We start from the raw sequence: 14,368 nt of genomic DNA, 5'->3' as shown, positions 1-14,368 counted from the left end.
TGGATTCTTGGATGTAGGCTACTGAGGTCATTGAGGAAGGAGTCTAATGTGTCTGGGCCATTAGACCAAATAGAGAACACATCATCTACATATCTTAGCCAGATAGAAAGTTTTAGAGGGGAAGAGTCTATGGCTCGTTTTCCAAAATTTTCCATAAAAATTGGCAAGAGGGATGAGAAGGGGGAACCCATGGCAGTTCCTTCTATGTGTTTGTAGATTTCGTTCTTGCAAGAAAAATAACCAGAATTGATGGCAAAGGAAAAGAGCTCTAAGATATCAGAAGGAAAAACATTTTTTAAGAGTGTTAAGGTGTCATTTAGGGGAATATTGGTAAACAATGAGATGATGTCAAAAGCTGACCAATATGTCTGCATTATTTAAAGTAAGATTTTGCTTAACATCATCTGCATAAATTAAAGAGTTAAGATTGACAATTCTGATATCAGATTTAATACCACTTTTCTTCAATAATGTGATCCATGTAGACAATGAATAATATTGGAGATAACATGCACCAACCTTGTCACATATCTGATTGAACATTAATACTGTATTAGTGTTTAAACTAATTTCTTTCTTATTCCATACAAATTTATTCATTAACACAAACTATTTGGATTACAAGACCATAGGTTTTAATACACATATATACAAAATCGTCTACTAGTTTTGCTAGCTGTAACTGACTAGCTTTGTCAAGACGAGAAGGTAAAAAACTACTAGTAAATGCAAAAAAAAACAAAGGAATGCAGTAACGGTTAACAACAGTTAGACAAAATTGGAAGGCTCACGTGACATGATACGCACAAAGCATGAAGAGCCAGTCATTGTTACAAAGTTGCATTACATAATTTTTGGCGTAATGTTTCTCTGCTAAACTTAATGAGTTAATCAGATTTTTCCACATATCCTTTAATATAACACCTTGATGAATTAAACTTAAATACCAATCTTTGTTATATTCCCAAGATGTCTCATCTATTTGTCTTACAGTGAAAATCTGATCCCTTTGGCCATCTCTATTTAGCCTAAATCCAGCTTGTTCTTCACCAAATTTCCTTTCCAGAATCTTCCTCACCCATTTCTGAAGTATATGTGCATAAATCTTACAGGAACACTCAGTAGAGAAATACCTCTGTAATTTTCACATTCAGTTTTATATCCCTTTTTATAGATGGTTATCATGAGAGCAGTACTCCAATCATCTGGAATTCAACACTCTGCCCAGGCCTTCTGAATTATGCACTGCAGCAACTGTAAATCTTTTATACCTCCATACTTGAGCATTTTTTGTAAAATTTCATCTACTTCAAGTATGGATACATATTTCTGACTGCATTCCTGCCAGATTTCTACCATCTTGCAAATACTGCTTGTTTCATTTAGCAATCTTTCAAAGTAATTTCTCCAGACATCTAGAATATCTTTACAAAATAATGGCACCGTTATTCACCACAAAAACTATTTTTAAAATAAACAGGCCCAAGCTATTTGCTCCAATCAAATCTCTAAATGAGTTTATAAAAACTCAGTTACCTAAGTAACAATTTTTTTAATCACAAAAATTAAATTTTATGCCTCTCCTTCATAAAACCAAAAATCACAGTAAGTTTATTCCCATCTCTTATATCTATGAAAATTCAAAAAAGATAGTTAAGAGGTATTATATAAATATGACCTTCATAACACCTTTAAGCCACACAAAATAGCAACTCTCATCCCACCTGAGGATAACTTGCATCTTTGGCAACAGCCTGCAGTGTATATAACATACTGTCATATGCTTGCAAGTCAATCTAGAGCAAACACAAGAAGGGAAAAACAGCAAGTTTAGAATAAACAGACTGTTCTTTGGATGTACTTCTGACAAACATTAAATGATGCATTTAATCATTCACCCACAATCCTACATGGAGGCTAACTTTAATTTTAATTAAATCTCTGAATCTTGATACAAATGGCAGAAATACGATTCTGTAGTTCTTAAAATTACAATTAAGAATTCAATGTCAATGTTGCTTAAGGGTCAAAGCTGTATAACTGAGAGGAGACCTCCACATAGCCTTTAAAGGAATGCAGAGAACCGACCAGGGCTTCTGATCAAAAGTCCAATCCTCACCTTCTCATGGTGCACCCTGTTGGGTATCTACCTGGATACTGAACGAAAAAGGATGCGCTGGCAATTTGGGATTTAGCCGACCAAATTGTATTCTTATTGGTTAAACCAAAATACAAAACGATGGTACAACATGACAAAATTTCATGCTGGCTGGGACATCGCCTGGTTAAACAAGTCCCCCGTTATTTTCGCCAGGGAACCAGGGCGAACAGCGAAAAGTCAGCTACTGGAACAAACCCTAAAACACACCCCAACTCAGTATCAACAGAGTTTAAGATCGGTACTATCAACATAAGAAGCCTGAATGGCAAAGAAATAGAGCTAGCTGAGGAATTAGATAAGTACCAGATCGACATAATAGGGGTGACTGAAACAAAAAAAGACAAAAACTGGTGAGATCTTTCTGAGCAATAAATACAAAATGTTATACTCAGGCAATGACAATCAAGGAAAAGAAGGAGTATTCAACACAAAATACGAGGCTAATCTTCTTGAATGGCAGACAGTCTCAAGTAGAGTAATGTGGGCAAATATGAGATTGAGGAACTGAAAATGAGACTTGTTTGTGCCTATGGCCCCACAGAAGGTTCTACTAAGGTAGAAGTGGAGGAGTTTTTTGATGCTTTAGAAAAAGCAACTGACACAATGAAAAAGGAAAAGTTGGTCCTTGTTGGGGATCTAAATAGTAGAGTAGGAAATGATTGTCAGACATACAAAAATATTTTGGGAAAATTTGGAGAAAAGAGCAAAGCTCATAATAATGGCAATATCTGTTGGATTTCTGCTCAGGACATGGATTGGTTATTACTAATACTGTTCCAACATAAAAATGTGCACAAATTCACATGGAGAGAAGAGGCAAGGAATAAGAAAAGTTTCATTGACTCTGTTATTGTTGATAGTGAGTTTTCTCCCTGGTGCAGGACACAAGAATGTACAGAGGATTTGAAATTGGAAGTGATCACTATTTAGTCTTGAGCAGGATAAAACTGAATTTCATAATGAAAAGAATAACATGTAAGAAAGTTTTAAAGCGAATAAAAGTTGAGCAGCTCTCAGATGTGAACTGTAGACTAAAATACACAAAGATTATTGAAGAAAAAATGAAAGAGTTTGAGAACAGGAACCAAACCTTGGAGATTCAGTGGCAAGCCTTGAAGAAAACCCTGATTGATTCAGCCAGAGAGGCATGTGGTGAAATTGTCTGCAAGGATGGAAAAATCAGAACTCCATGGTGGACACAGGAATTTAAAGAGTCAGTGAAGGAAAAGAAGAAAGCATATCAAAAGTTCCTGGCAAATAAGTCAGTTTGTGCTCTTAGAGAATACAGAGACAAATGTAACACTAAGATAAACAAAAGTCATCGGAGGACTTTGGAACAAAGAACAGAAAATAAATATCAAGAAGGTGGCAAGATATTCTGGAGGTTGTTGAAGCTTCGGAATGGGGGAAGAGTGCTGTAAAAGGAGTTAGAGATGATAAAGGTGACATGAAAACGGGAGAAAAAGATATCCTTGAAGTATGGAGTAATTATTTTGAAAAACTGCTAAATGAAACAAGCAGTCATGACAGCACAGTGATTAAAAACACTGACCACGCACGCAGTCAGGAATACATATCCATACTTGAAGTAGAAAAAGCCATCAAAGGCTTGAAATGTGGAAAGACACCAGGAGTAGATGATATTTGATCAGAAATGCTGAAGTATGGTGGTATAAAAGTCTTACAGTGGCTGCACTGCATAGTTCAGAATGCCTGGACAGAGGTACAAATTCCCGATGATTGGAGTAGAGCTGTCATAGTACCCATATATAAAAGGGAAATAAAATTGAATGTGAGAATTAAAGAGGTATTTCCCTACTAAGTGTTCCTGGCAAGATCTATGCAAGTATACTTGAGAAATGGTTGAGAAGAATTGTGGAAGAAAAGCTTGGTGAAGAACAAGCTGGATTCAGGCCAAATAGAGGCTGTTAGGATCAGAACTTAACTTTATGACAAATAGTCGAGAAAGCATGGGAATATAAGAAAGGTCTGTATTTAAGTTTTGTCGATTTGGAAAAGGCATATGACAAGGTGCCAAGAGAGAAGCTATTCAATACGCTACAGGGTTATGGTGTCATTATGGCATTATATCAAGCAATACTTAGTCTTTATTTGAGTTGTAAGTCAGCAGTTAGAATGAAGGAAGTACAGGAAGATGGTTTAATGTTAAATCTGGTGTGAGACAAGGATGTACATTATCCCCTCTGTTATTCATTATCTATATGTATCACATTATGAAGGAAAGTGGTATTAAACATGATATCAAAATTGGAGATGTTAATGTCAGCTCTTTGATTTATGCAGACGATGTTATACTTCTAAATAAATCCTGGTACAAGTCTGCAAGATTCTCTGACTAAATTGAATAACTGTTGTAATAGATATGGTATGAAGGTCAGCAATAAAAAGACAAAGACAATGAAAATAGGCAGAATCATTGAAAATGTCAACTGTGTTGTCAATGGAGAACCTGTGGAACAAGTAAAACATTTCAGCTACTTAAGCACAATTTTTAGTGAAGATGGTAAATTAAATATAGAAATAGACAACAGAATCAACAAAGCTGGTATGGTAGGAAGTGAATTGAATAAATTCATATGGAATAAGAGAGAAATTAGTTGGAACACTACATTAGCTGTATACAACACAGTGTTCAAACCAGTTTTAACTTATGGATCTGAGAGCTGGGTCAGAAGTAAAACACTTGACCAAAGACTAGAGACCGCAGATATGAGAGTCCTGAGAAAGATCATAGGCATGAACAGATGGCATAAATGGCAATATCATATTAAAAACGAGGATATTAAGATAGAACTTGACATTGTTAGCATCCAGAAATGTGTTAGAAGAGCTAATCTCAGGTGGTATGGTCACTTAAACAGAATGGGCGAGGAAAGATTAGCAAAACAAGCATTCTCTGCCAGGTTGGCAGGAAATCGACCCAGAAGAAGACCAAGATATAGATAGATTGATACGGTACAAAGTGCCTTAGAAGATAGAAATATAAGATCTGATAATGTTGGAGTCTTGACAAGTAACAGACTGATTTAGAGGAAAATTGTAGATAGGAAGTTAGTAATGATGTAAATATTTCATGTAGTACTATCATATCCTGTACACCCCTTGAGGGTACATGGCAGGAATTTGATGATGATGTCAATGTTTAATGGCCTCAGCTATGCTTATGAAAACACTTACTTACTAGGCCTTCAGTTCTTCCTAATTTCATGAATGAATGACTGCTTTTTCCAATACTAAACACATTTGTTACAGCACTATGGGTCAATGCATTTATTTACAGTTTATTACTTGAATTTATTTACAGCAATATGGGTCAATGAGTTTAAGGAGTGGTATGATAGACTTTGTGTTTCTTTGGAAGGATCTCCCACGATGAGTCTTTTGACTCCATGGAGGACTGAATAATAATAATAACTTACAACCTTCTAACAAGCAATTTGAATCAGAATATCATTAACCGACTTAATAATGTCCTCAATCTTATTTTGCTATTATGGTGTTTAAGTAATTTAACAAAAAGATGACATACATCTTCAATACAAGACGGGGAAATAAAACAAAAAAGTGATATTCTAAAATTAGACCACTTACTTCAAATTGTTCTTCTTGTGGTACTGCTAAAGTTGCTCTATCATATATAGACATTGCATGCCTAGTTAAGCCATGATCCTCTTCTAGTTTTGCATACAGCAAATAGATTGCTAAAAATATTTTTCAAAACCCTTAAATCTGCACATTTTTATCTCTCAACAACTATTTATACTATATATATAGTTATATGGTTAAATGCTGTATAGAAATATTCATAATGTTAAAATATTTAAAATTTTCTCTAGTTAGTTAAAAATAGCTCCAATGTATATTTCAAAAAAAATTACAAAGATTCCTACTGACTATTAGTTGAGATATAGTATATATTGTTATTATAAAAATCAAGTGGATATTAGATCAGCATTATTTCAAAGCAGAATGTAGAAACTACGAAAGTTTCATAAAAATAAGTTGACCAGAGAGCTTACAGGAGTATATCCGCAGTCATTTACGAGTTGCCCTAGTGCAGACTACTTTAGAAAACATTAATGTTGCCCAGGCATCCATATATTTACTTTCTAATTAGTACATTTTTGATAAGGTTTCACTGGCCTGACAGCTGTTTCGAACTGTTGTTTCTCTTCAGAGACCAGGCAGAAACCTGAAGAGAGCAAAAAAAAAAAAAAAAAAACCACCTCTCTTAAGGTCTCTTCAGGATCTCCAAACATTCGCATTATTCATCGTGGAGACCCTTGTTAGGCAACACAAAAAATTCTACCATACAATTCTTTCAAGTTGTTCATCATTTGCACTCAACACCCTATGAGGCAATGCACTTCACAGTCCAACCACCTCCTATACAAAAACGTCACTCATTCTCTTCACTCATCACTTCCTTTGCGATGTCTCTTTTTCATGCTCCTTCACAGTGTTAATCCTGTAAATGCCTTTGATCACTTTAAATCTCTCCATCATATCAACCCTTCATATTGTATTTTATTTATAACAGCTGACACTTGTATAGAGAATCTGAATGTATTAAACTCAAGTATATTGCATCCTATGTTACAAGAACACCCACCAGGGAAAGAAGAGAAGATCAGTTAACAACATTCATAATGTGAATCATAAGACATGAATCACGTAGCATGTGTGTGTACTTGCTTGTGTCTCAATCACAGTGCAACTCGGATACGACTGAGATACAAGCAAATAAACATTCTTGTGATTCGTGATTTGAATGTTGTTAAATGATCTTGTCTCCTGATGATGTCCTTGTAACATTATTATTATTATCGCACGGGTACCTCCAAGGAGTCCTAAGACTATCATGGGAGGTGCAAGCTATCAACACAACATCTGTTATACCTCTCCTTGAAAAACCAATGCACTCAAACTGACTCAGGCAACAGATTCCATTCATAAACACCTCTCCACGCAACAGCAACAACAACAACAACAACAACAAAAAAAATTAGTCTTGCTAACCACACTCTTATCCAACAACGTCCAGTGATGACTCCTTGTTCTGCTCCCTCTAGCCAAGTGCTGAAACATTTCCCTGCATCAATTGTATAAAATCCTTTAAGTAACTTAAATGTTTCTATCATATCCCTCCTTTTTTGCCTATCAATCAATTTTTGTAATCGGAAAACCCTCATAAGGAGCAATTCCACAGACTTCTCACCATCTTAGTTGCCCCTAGATCCTCCCCACCACCTCCTCATCCTCAAGAAACCCAGGTGACTAGACCAGAGCAAAGTAATCCAGTTGTGGTTGTATCAAGGCTTTATAAAAAGGTATGATAACTCCCTTATGTATGCTTGTTAGTGTGTTCCTGTGGCTATTTTAGCAAGAAGAACTGTTGCTAAAATTCAAATTCAACCAAACTCAGCTGTTAATTTATTACTACTACCCCCAAATCCTTGATTTCATCAATTTCCTGGAGTATAGTTCCCTCAATGTGATATGCAGCTTGTAATCTTTAAATCTCAAAATGTATAAATTTACATTTTTCCACATTAAATTGACATCCATTATGTTTTTACCATACTGTCAGCCTATTTAAATAATCCTGCAAACTCTCTACATCACCTTAATCAACTATTACTCTACCCAACATCAGCAAACAACTGAATATCTCCCTTCAGATTATTTCCTATAACATTCATGTACAAATTGAACAGCAGTGGTTCAAGCACAGAACCTGCTGCACACCACTAGTCATGTACCTTCTCCTGGAATCTGCTCCTGTATACACTATTTTTGGGTATCTGTCCATAAGCCACCCTTTTATCCATATCACCAGTTTCCTATCCATTTCCATTTGTTGCAGTTTGCATAAGAGAGGTCCGTATGGTATCCTGTCATATCTTCTGCAAATCCAGCATTATCATCATGCAGTAATTCCCTTTATCCAACTCAGTTGTCACTATATTATAAAAAGTTAGTAGATAGATTACTAAGGCATGACCAACCCTTCACAAAGCCATGCTACCCCTCATAGATTATCACATTCTTATTTCCTGAATTCTCTTTTTGACCAACTTTTCAGTACTTTTACTACCACTCTTGAGATACTAATTGTTCTATAATTTACTACCACAGACTTTGATCCTCCTTTATGCAAAGGAATTATTTTGCTCTTCTTCCACACTCTTTGGACTTTCCAGAGCTGACATTTAAATTAAACACCCAAGTCACAGACATCACCAGTTCCCCTGTACATGCTTGTAAAACAAACATGAGCCGATATCCCATCCAATCCCATGGTTACATTCAGAACCTATAATATATTAAGCACTTTCAATTCTCTGTTCTCACATCAGTCCCTGTCACCTCTGTCATAAAAGCATCTGTAGCTCAGTCAGTATAGATGAAAACCTCTGATCAGAAAGATCTGGGTTCAATCCATGACATGAGGAACCTTTTATCTCATCTCACTTGACTAAGAGATGAGATAAAAACCCTCTACTTCCGTATGAGTTAGCTGGTCTCATACGGAAGTAGAGGGTTTTTTCACTTGGAAACTTGAGTTTTTCATCCCACAGAACAGGCAAATCGACCTGTGAACACACACACAGTCATAAAATACATACTTAATCACTCATTAGGAGGGCTTAACCAGTCCTAAGTGACAGCTGTGGAATGGGGAGAACCCCATACAAATAAATAATTCACTTTGTTGATATATCCTTTCAAAATGATCACTCAGTAGCTCAATATTTCATCTGCCTCCATTACCTCTCTACCATCTGCATTCATTAAAGTTATCCTTTCATAGTCATTCTTACTCTTACTTGCCACAATGAAAAAATTCTTTGGGATTTCCTTCTGCCTGTTTGGCTAATTTCTTCTCATAATCTGATTTTGCCTTCCATATCGTGCTGGTCACTTTTCTTGCCTGATCCCTATGTTGTTCCTGATTTTGCTGGTCAACTTTCTCCTTATTTACCCTCCACAACATTTTCTTTGTTTGCAGATCCTGCTTAATGATATTAGTCATCCATCTAACTCTACCTGATTTACTCTCCTGACTTTGGGTATAAAAGTGTGATATTGCTTCCTCCAGATACCCCTCGACTATCTCCCATGTACTGTGAATAAAATTCTTTCCTTGCAGATCTTTATGCCATGGTACTGCTTCAAGCTCCCCTCCTAAGTGTGTCATAATCACCTGCCTTTTAGTTCCACATATACCCCTTCTTAACTGGTATTCCCACATTTTGCTAACCAATTGGAGGCAATGTAGCCTCCTTATTGACGGACAGGTCTTCTGATCCTATAACAAGATTCAACACTTGTACCCCAAATCCCCTCCATCATATTCTGCTTCAAATGATTATCTCTCAGGAAGTGTATAAATTCCATTTCCTTCCTGCCATGTGATCTTTCCTCCTCCTAATCTGTCTCTGAAGTTGAAGTTCCCATAATAATTACTTCACTTGCACTCATTATACAAATCTGTTAATGCATGTCTTCACATCTTCCCTGATACCACTATGGCCTATATCATCAACCAATTTTATATTTTGTCCTATTGGCCTCAATCTCACACCAGATTGACTCAAAAGAACTACCATCTGCATGGACTCCCACTCCTGTTGGCTCCAATTCACCTGTTATCATCAGCAGGACATCCCACCCCTGTCCGGTCTAATCTATCCTCCATGAAAATACATCTGCTCTTATCCAAGTCATTTCAGGGAGTAAAGGTGGCTGAAGCCTAGAGGGATGCTGCAGTTTCTATATACTAATGCCATAAGAATCAGGAACAAGAGGGAGCAGTTGTTTGGCATTGGCTAATGCAAGCTTGTCCAATTTTATATAGAAACTGCAGCATCCCTCTAGGCTCGAGCCACCTTTACTTCCTGAAATGACTACTCTATTCAATATTTTAGCTTGAAAGACTAGACTCTTCTTGTTCATTCTCACATTCATTTGCTTCATGGGTGCATTCACACACACTTGTCTGCATCGACCCTAATTTCTTTAGTTTTCCTTATTTTGCACTTCCACATTCTCAGTGAACAGAGTTCTCTCTCTCTGGCTCCATTTAAGTGCAGTCCATCAGCATTGTACAAATCGTTACGTTTATGGTGCCATAGGCCCATAAACTCTACATCATTCCTTCTGCATAGCCTGTGTATTGATTCATTAATTATTATCACCCGCCTTCTCAGTTCACCTCTATCATAGTGTGACAACACTCACAAATTTCATCCTCTTGCTCATCTTTTTTGATTCTTCCAATAACTCTTTCCAAGAGATGAAATATATGGAAGTTAAATGATTTCTAATTTTTTATATGTGAGTCAGCAATTATCATTATAAAAATATATGTCCTCAATTTTTCGGGGGGACCCTGTAACCCTAGAGAGCGCATCCCCTGGGTGGCGGATAGGGGAGCCCACAATGCCTGTGTATGTATATACATCTATGTGTGTGTGTATATATGTATATATGGTAGGGTGGTCCGAATATACTGAATAAGGACTCGTGGACCAACAGGGCCATAAGGGGCAATCATCTTTATTGTAAGGGAAGTGGCACTCCCATGGACTCCCTAGCTTCTATTTTGAGGAAGATTCACTCACTTTAATCTTTTCAATAAAGCCTATTCAGCCAACTCTGCTAATTTTATGATATTAGAGTACTCGAGGGCCATGGGGGTCTTTCCATTTCTGGCCATACAACTATGTCCCCTCTATAAACCTTTACAATAATTCTACTCTATTCTCCTATAATCTACTCTTTCCCCTTCAATATACCATATTCCTCCTATGGGTTTAAATTTGGAAGAAGGCTAGTTCAGAAGCCTTAAGGTAGCAGCCCTACCACTGAACTATTCCATCGTCAGGCTAGTCACTTGACATGGAGAATATAATTCTACTTTTAAGCTGACAGAAAAAGGTAATCAGAAAGAATCTATGGAAAATGACCCTGGAATGGAAAAGGTTAAACGAAAATGGAAACGACAAAATATAATACATATAGCAAACTGGAATGTAAGAGGAATAGCATATAAAGAAATAGAATTAGACCAAATATTAAATGAAAGAAATTTTAAAATAGCAGTAATCACTGAAACAAAAAAGAAATTAAAAGGAACCATGAGAACCGAAAATTTTAATGTGATATAAGTGGAGTTGACGGAGACCAAAGAGCACAAGCAAGAGTCATGATTTGGATTCATAACTCCCTTTCAAAACAGTTAAAACATTATAAATTATGGAATGAAAGAATAAGAGAAGCTAGAATAAAAATAGATAGAGGTTATTTAACAATAATTAGTTTATATGCCCCAGAAGGAGAAAGAGAAAAGCATAATATTGAATTTTATAATCAGCTACAAAATATATATAATAAAATAAATAAAAATGATTACGTAATTTTAGCAGGAGACTTAAATGCAAGAATTGGAAGCACAAAAATTAATAATAATATAGGAATACATGGAGAACATACTCTAAACAGGAATGGTAAAAAATTGATTGACTTTGTAGTTTATAATAATCTAAAAATAATGAATTCTTTCTATAAACACATAAAGACATACATAAATATACTTGGGCAGCAAGAGGATGGAAATCAATATTAGATTATTTTATCTTAAATGAAAAGACATCAAAGTTTTCATTAGATGTTAGAGTTCACAGAGGATATGAAATAAGCAGTGACCACTTCCTCGTTAAAATAAAATTAAGATTACCACCTATATGGCTACAAGTTACAAGAACAAAAAGAAAATTTAAAACATTTGTTTATAAAACAAATGTTTTATTTATAGACTATTAAATGATAGTCTATAAAAATTTATAGACTATTAAATGACAGAAATATACAATGGCTATATGAACAAAGAAATAACCAATATTTCGATAAAATAACACAATATGAGGAAATAGAAATAGAATGGCTTATTATAAAAATGATACTAAATACAGCAGCAAATGAAGGCTTAGGAAAGACCTAAAAATTCAATAAAAGGAAAAAACTGAAGATCTGGGATGATACAATCAAAGAAATAATCAAAAAGAAGCCTATCACAAATGATTAAGCAGTAAAAGATTAGAAGATGAAATAGAATATAAAAGAATAAGAGCCATAGCTAAAAGAGAAGTCAGAAAAAGACAGAGAATCATGGAATAAATTTGTTTCTAATTTAGAACATGATTTATATAAAATAAGACCGAATGTATATAAGATTTTGAAACACTTAAATGCAGATACCAAAGAAAACATAAAATTAAACAACAAATTGAAATTAGAAGAATTTTTACACAGAATTGTGGACAGATAAATATTTTAAAAAAGCAACTGGCAAACACTTAATGAAAAGGAAATAACTGAAGAATTAGAAATCAGCCTGAAAGAAACAAGAAACGGAAAATCACCTGGAGAAGATAAGCTAGATTCAGAACTGTATAAATATGCAGGAACAAGGTTCAAAGAAAGACTCCTATTATTTTTAAATGAAATTTATACAACTGGTAACCCCCCCCCCCTTGCAACAGAATGGAAAAAAGTAATTGTGATTCCTATTTTCAAAAAACGTAATAGAGATGACCCTAAAAATTATAGAGGTATAAGCACACTAAATTCCTATTACAAAATATATAGCAGAATTTTAAATGGCAAACTAATGAAATATTCCTCGCCATTGATGCCATCTGTTCAAGCCTCTAATCTTTCTCATGACTCGCATATCTGGGGTCAAGTCTTTGGTCAAGTGTTTTACTTCTGACCAAGCTCTCAGATGCATAAGTTAAAATTGGTTTGAACACTGTCTTTATATAGCTAATTTAGTGTTCGACTAATATCGCTCTTATTCCATAGGAATTTATTCAATTGACTTCCTACCATACCAGCTTTGTTGATTCTGTTGTCTATTTCCATATTTAATTTACCATCTTCACTAAAAATCGTGCCTAAGTAGCTGAAATGTTTTACTTGTTCCACAGGTTCTCTGTTCACAATGCAGTTGCATTTTCAACGATACTGCCTATTTTCATTGTCTCCATCTTTTTATTACAGACATTCATACCATATCTATCACAACAGTTATTCAATTTAGTTAGGGAATCTTGCAGACTTGTAGCAGATTTATTTAGAACTATAACATCTTCAGCATAAAGCAAACAACTGACATTAACATCTCCAAATCTGATTTCATGTTTAATACCACTTTATTTTAGAAAACTTTATTTTAGAAGTACAGAATGGGTTTAGAAAAGGACGATCATGTATAGATCCAGCATTTTGCCTAAAATTAATAGAGAAAAGAAGAGAATACAATTTAGAAACATATATTGCATTTATTGACTTTGAAAAAGCATTTAAAGTTAAAAGAAGCATTTTATTACCTTAGTATCTCCCAACCTTGGTATCACCCTTGATTCTATCTCCTATTGAAGAGACATCAATAAAGGTTGAAACCGGTCTGGGTAGTGGCCCTTCCCTTAATGCATAGCATTATACATGTCTGCAAGGAGATATGCTTTGCATTATGGGATATACTAAGGGACGTGATGAGAATTTGGTCCACTTTTGCCACGAGTTGTCCCAGTCCTGAAGATACTTCAGGCCCAAACATTGTTTGCTTAAACTTGGATAAAGGATTAAACTAAATATATAATTTATAGTCTAACCAAGTGGGAAAAAACTTCCAGTATCTAGACTATCTCAGCCTCCAACCCTCTATTTCATCATTTAGTAGTGAGAATCTATACATTTAATTATACTTCTTGATTATGTCTTCATCACCACTCGCCTGTTTACTCTTATAGGTATAACAACATATCTAAGGATTTTTATTTTTGAAGATCTGTGAAGTATTTTCATCTTGGTCTGTTATATTCTAAGTTCTGCTCCATATAGAACAATTGGCTGATTTGTATATTTCTATTTTACATTAGTTTGAAAAAATCTTATAAGATAAGCGATGAGTCTTCGGACTCCTTGGAGGTGTCAGGAATAATAATAATAAATGATATAGTGAATTATTGATGAGGTCTTTCTGATGCATATATTCTGGCCTATATTTCTGTACCAATTTTATTATTTTTTCTAAGTACATAGTACTTAGAAAAAATTTATGTGAAATAATAAATTTTTGAAACAAAAAATATTTATGTGAAAGAAATAGCATTTTTA

The 14,368-nt window shown here is 35.0% G+C and overlaps 1 protein-coding gene across 2 annotated transcripts in view; it reads right to left on the bottom strand.

The window, feature by feature from the left end:
• The window catches only part of fand (Pre-mRNA-splicing factor SYF1 fand), a 425,180-nt gene that overhangs the window by 65,287 nt on the left and 345,525 nt on the right, over positions 1 to 14,368 (bottom strand). For both annotated transcript variants that reach the window (XM_090399826.1, XM_090399816.1), the window contains one exon: positions 5,774 to 5,883. In XM_090399826.1, the coding sequence (XP_090255952.1) occupies positions 5,774 to 5,883 (110 nt within the window). The remainder of the gene's footprint in view (positions 1 to 5,773; positions 5,884 to 14,368) is intronic.

Source organism: Typopeltis vanoorti, chromosome 1 (assembly GCF_054136105.1).
Source record: "Typopeltis vanoorti isolate ZY-2024b chromosome 1, IOZ_Tvanoo_1.0, whole genome shotgun sequence".
Taxonomy (NCBI): Eukaryota; Metazoa; Arthropoda; class Arachnida; order Uropygi; family Thelyphonidae; genus Typopeltis; species Typopeltis vanoorti.
Note: the sequence above shows the minus strand (reverse complement) of the source record. Positions and strands in the feature narration are given on the sequence as shown.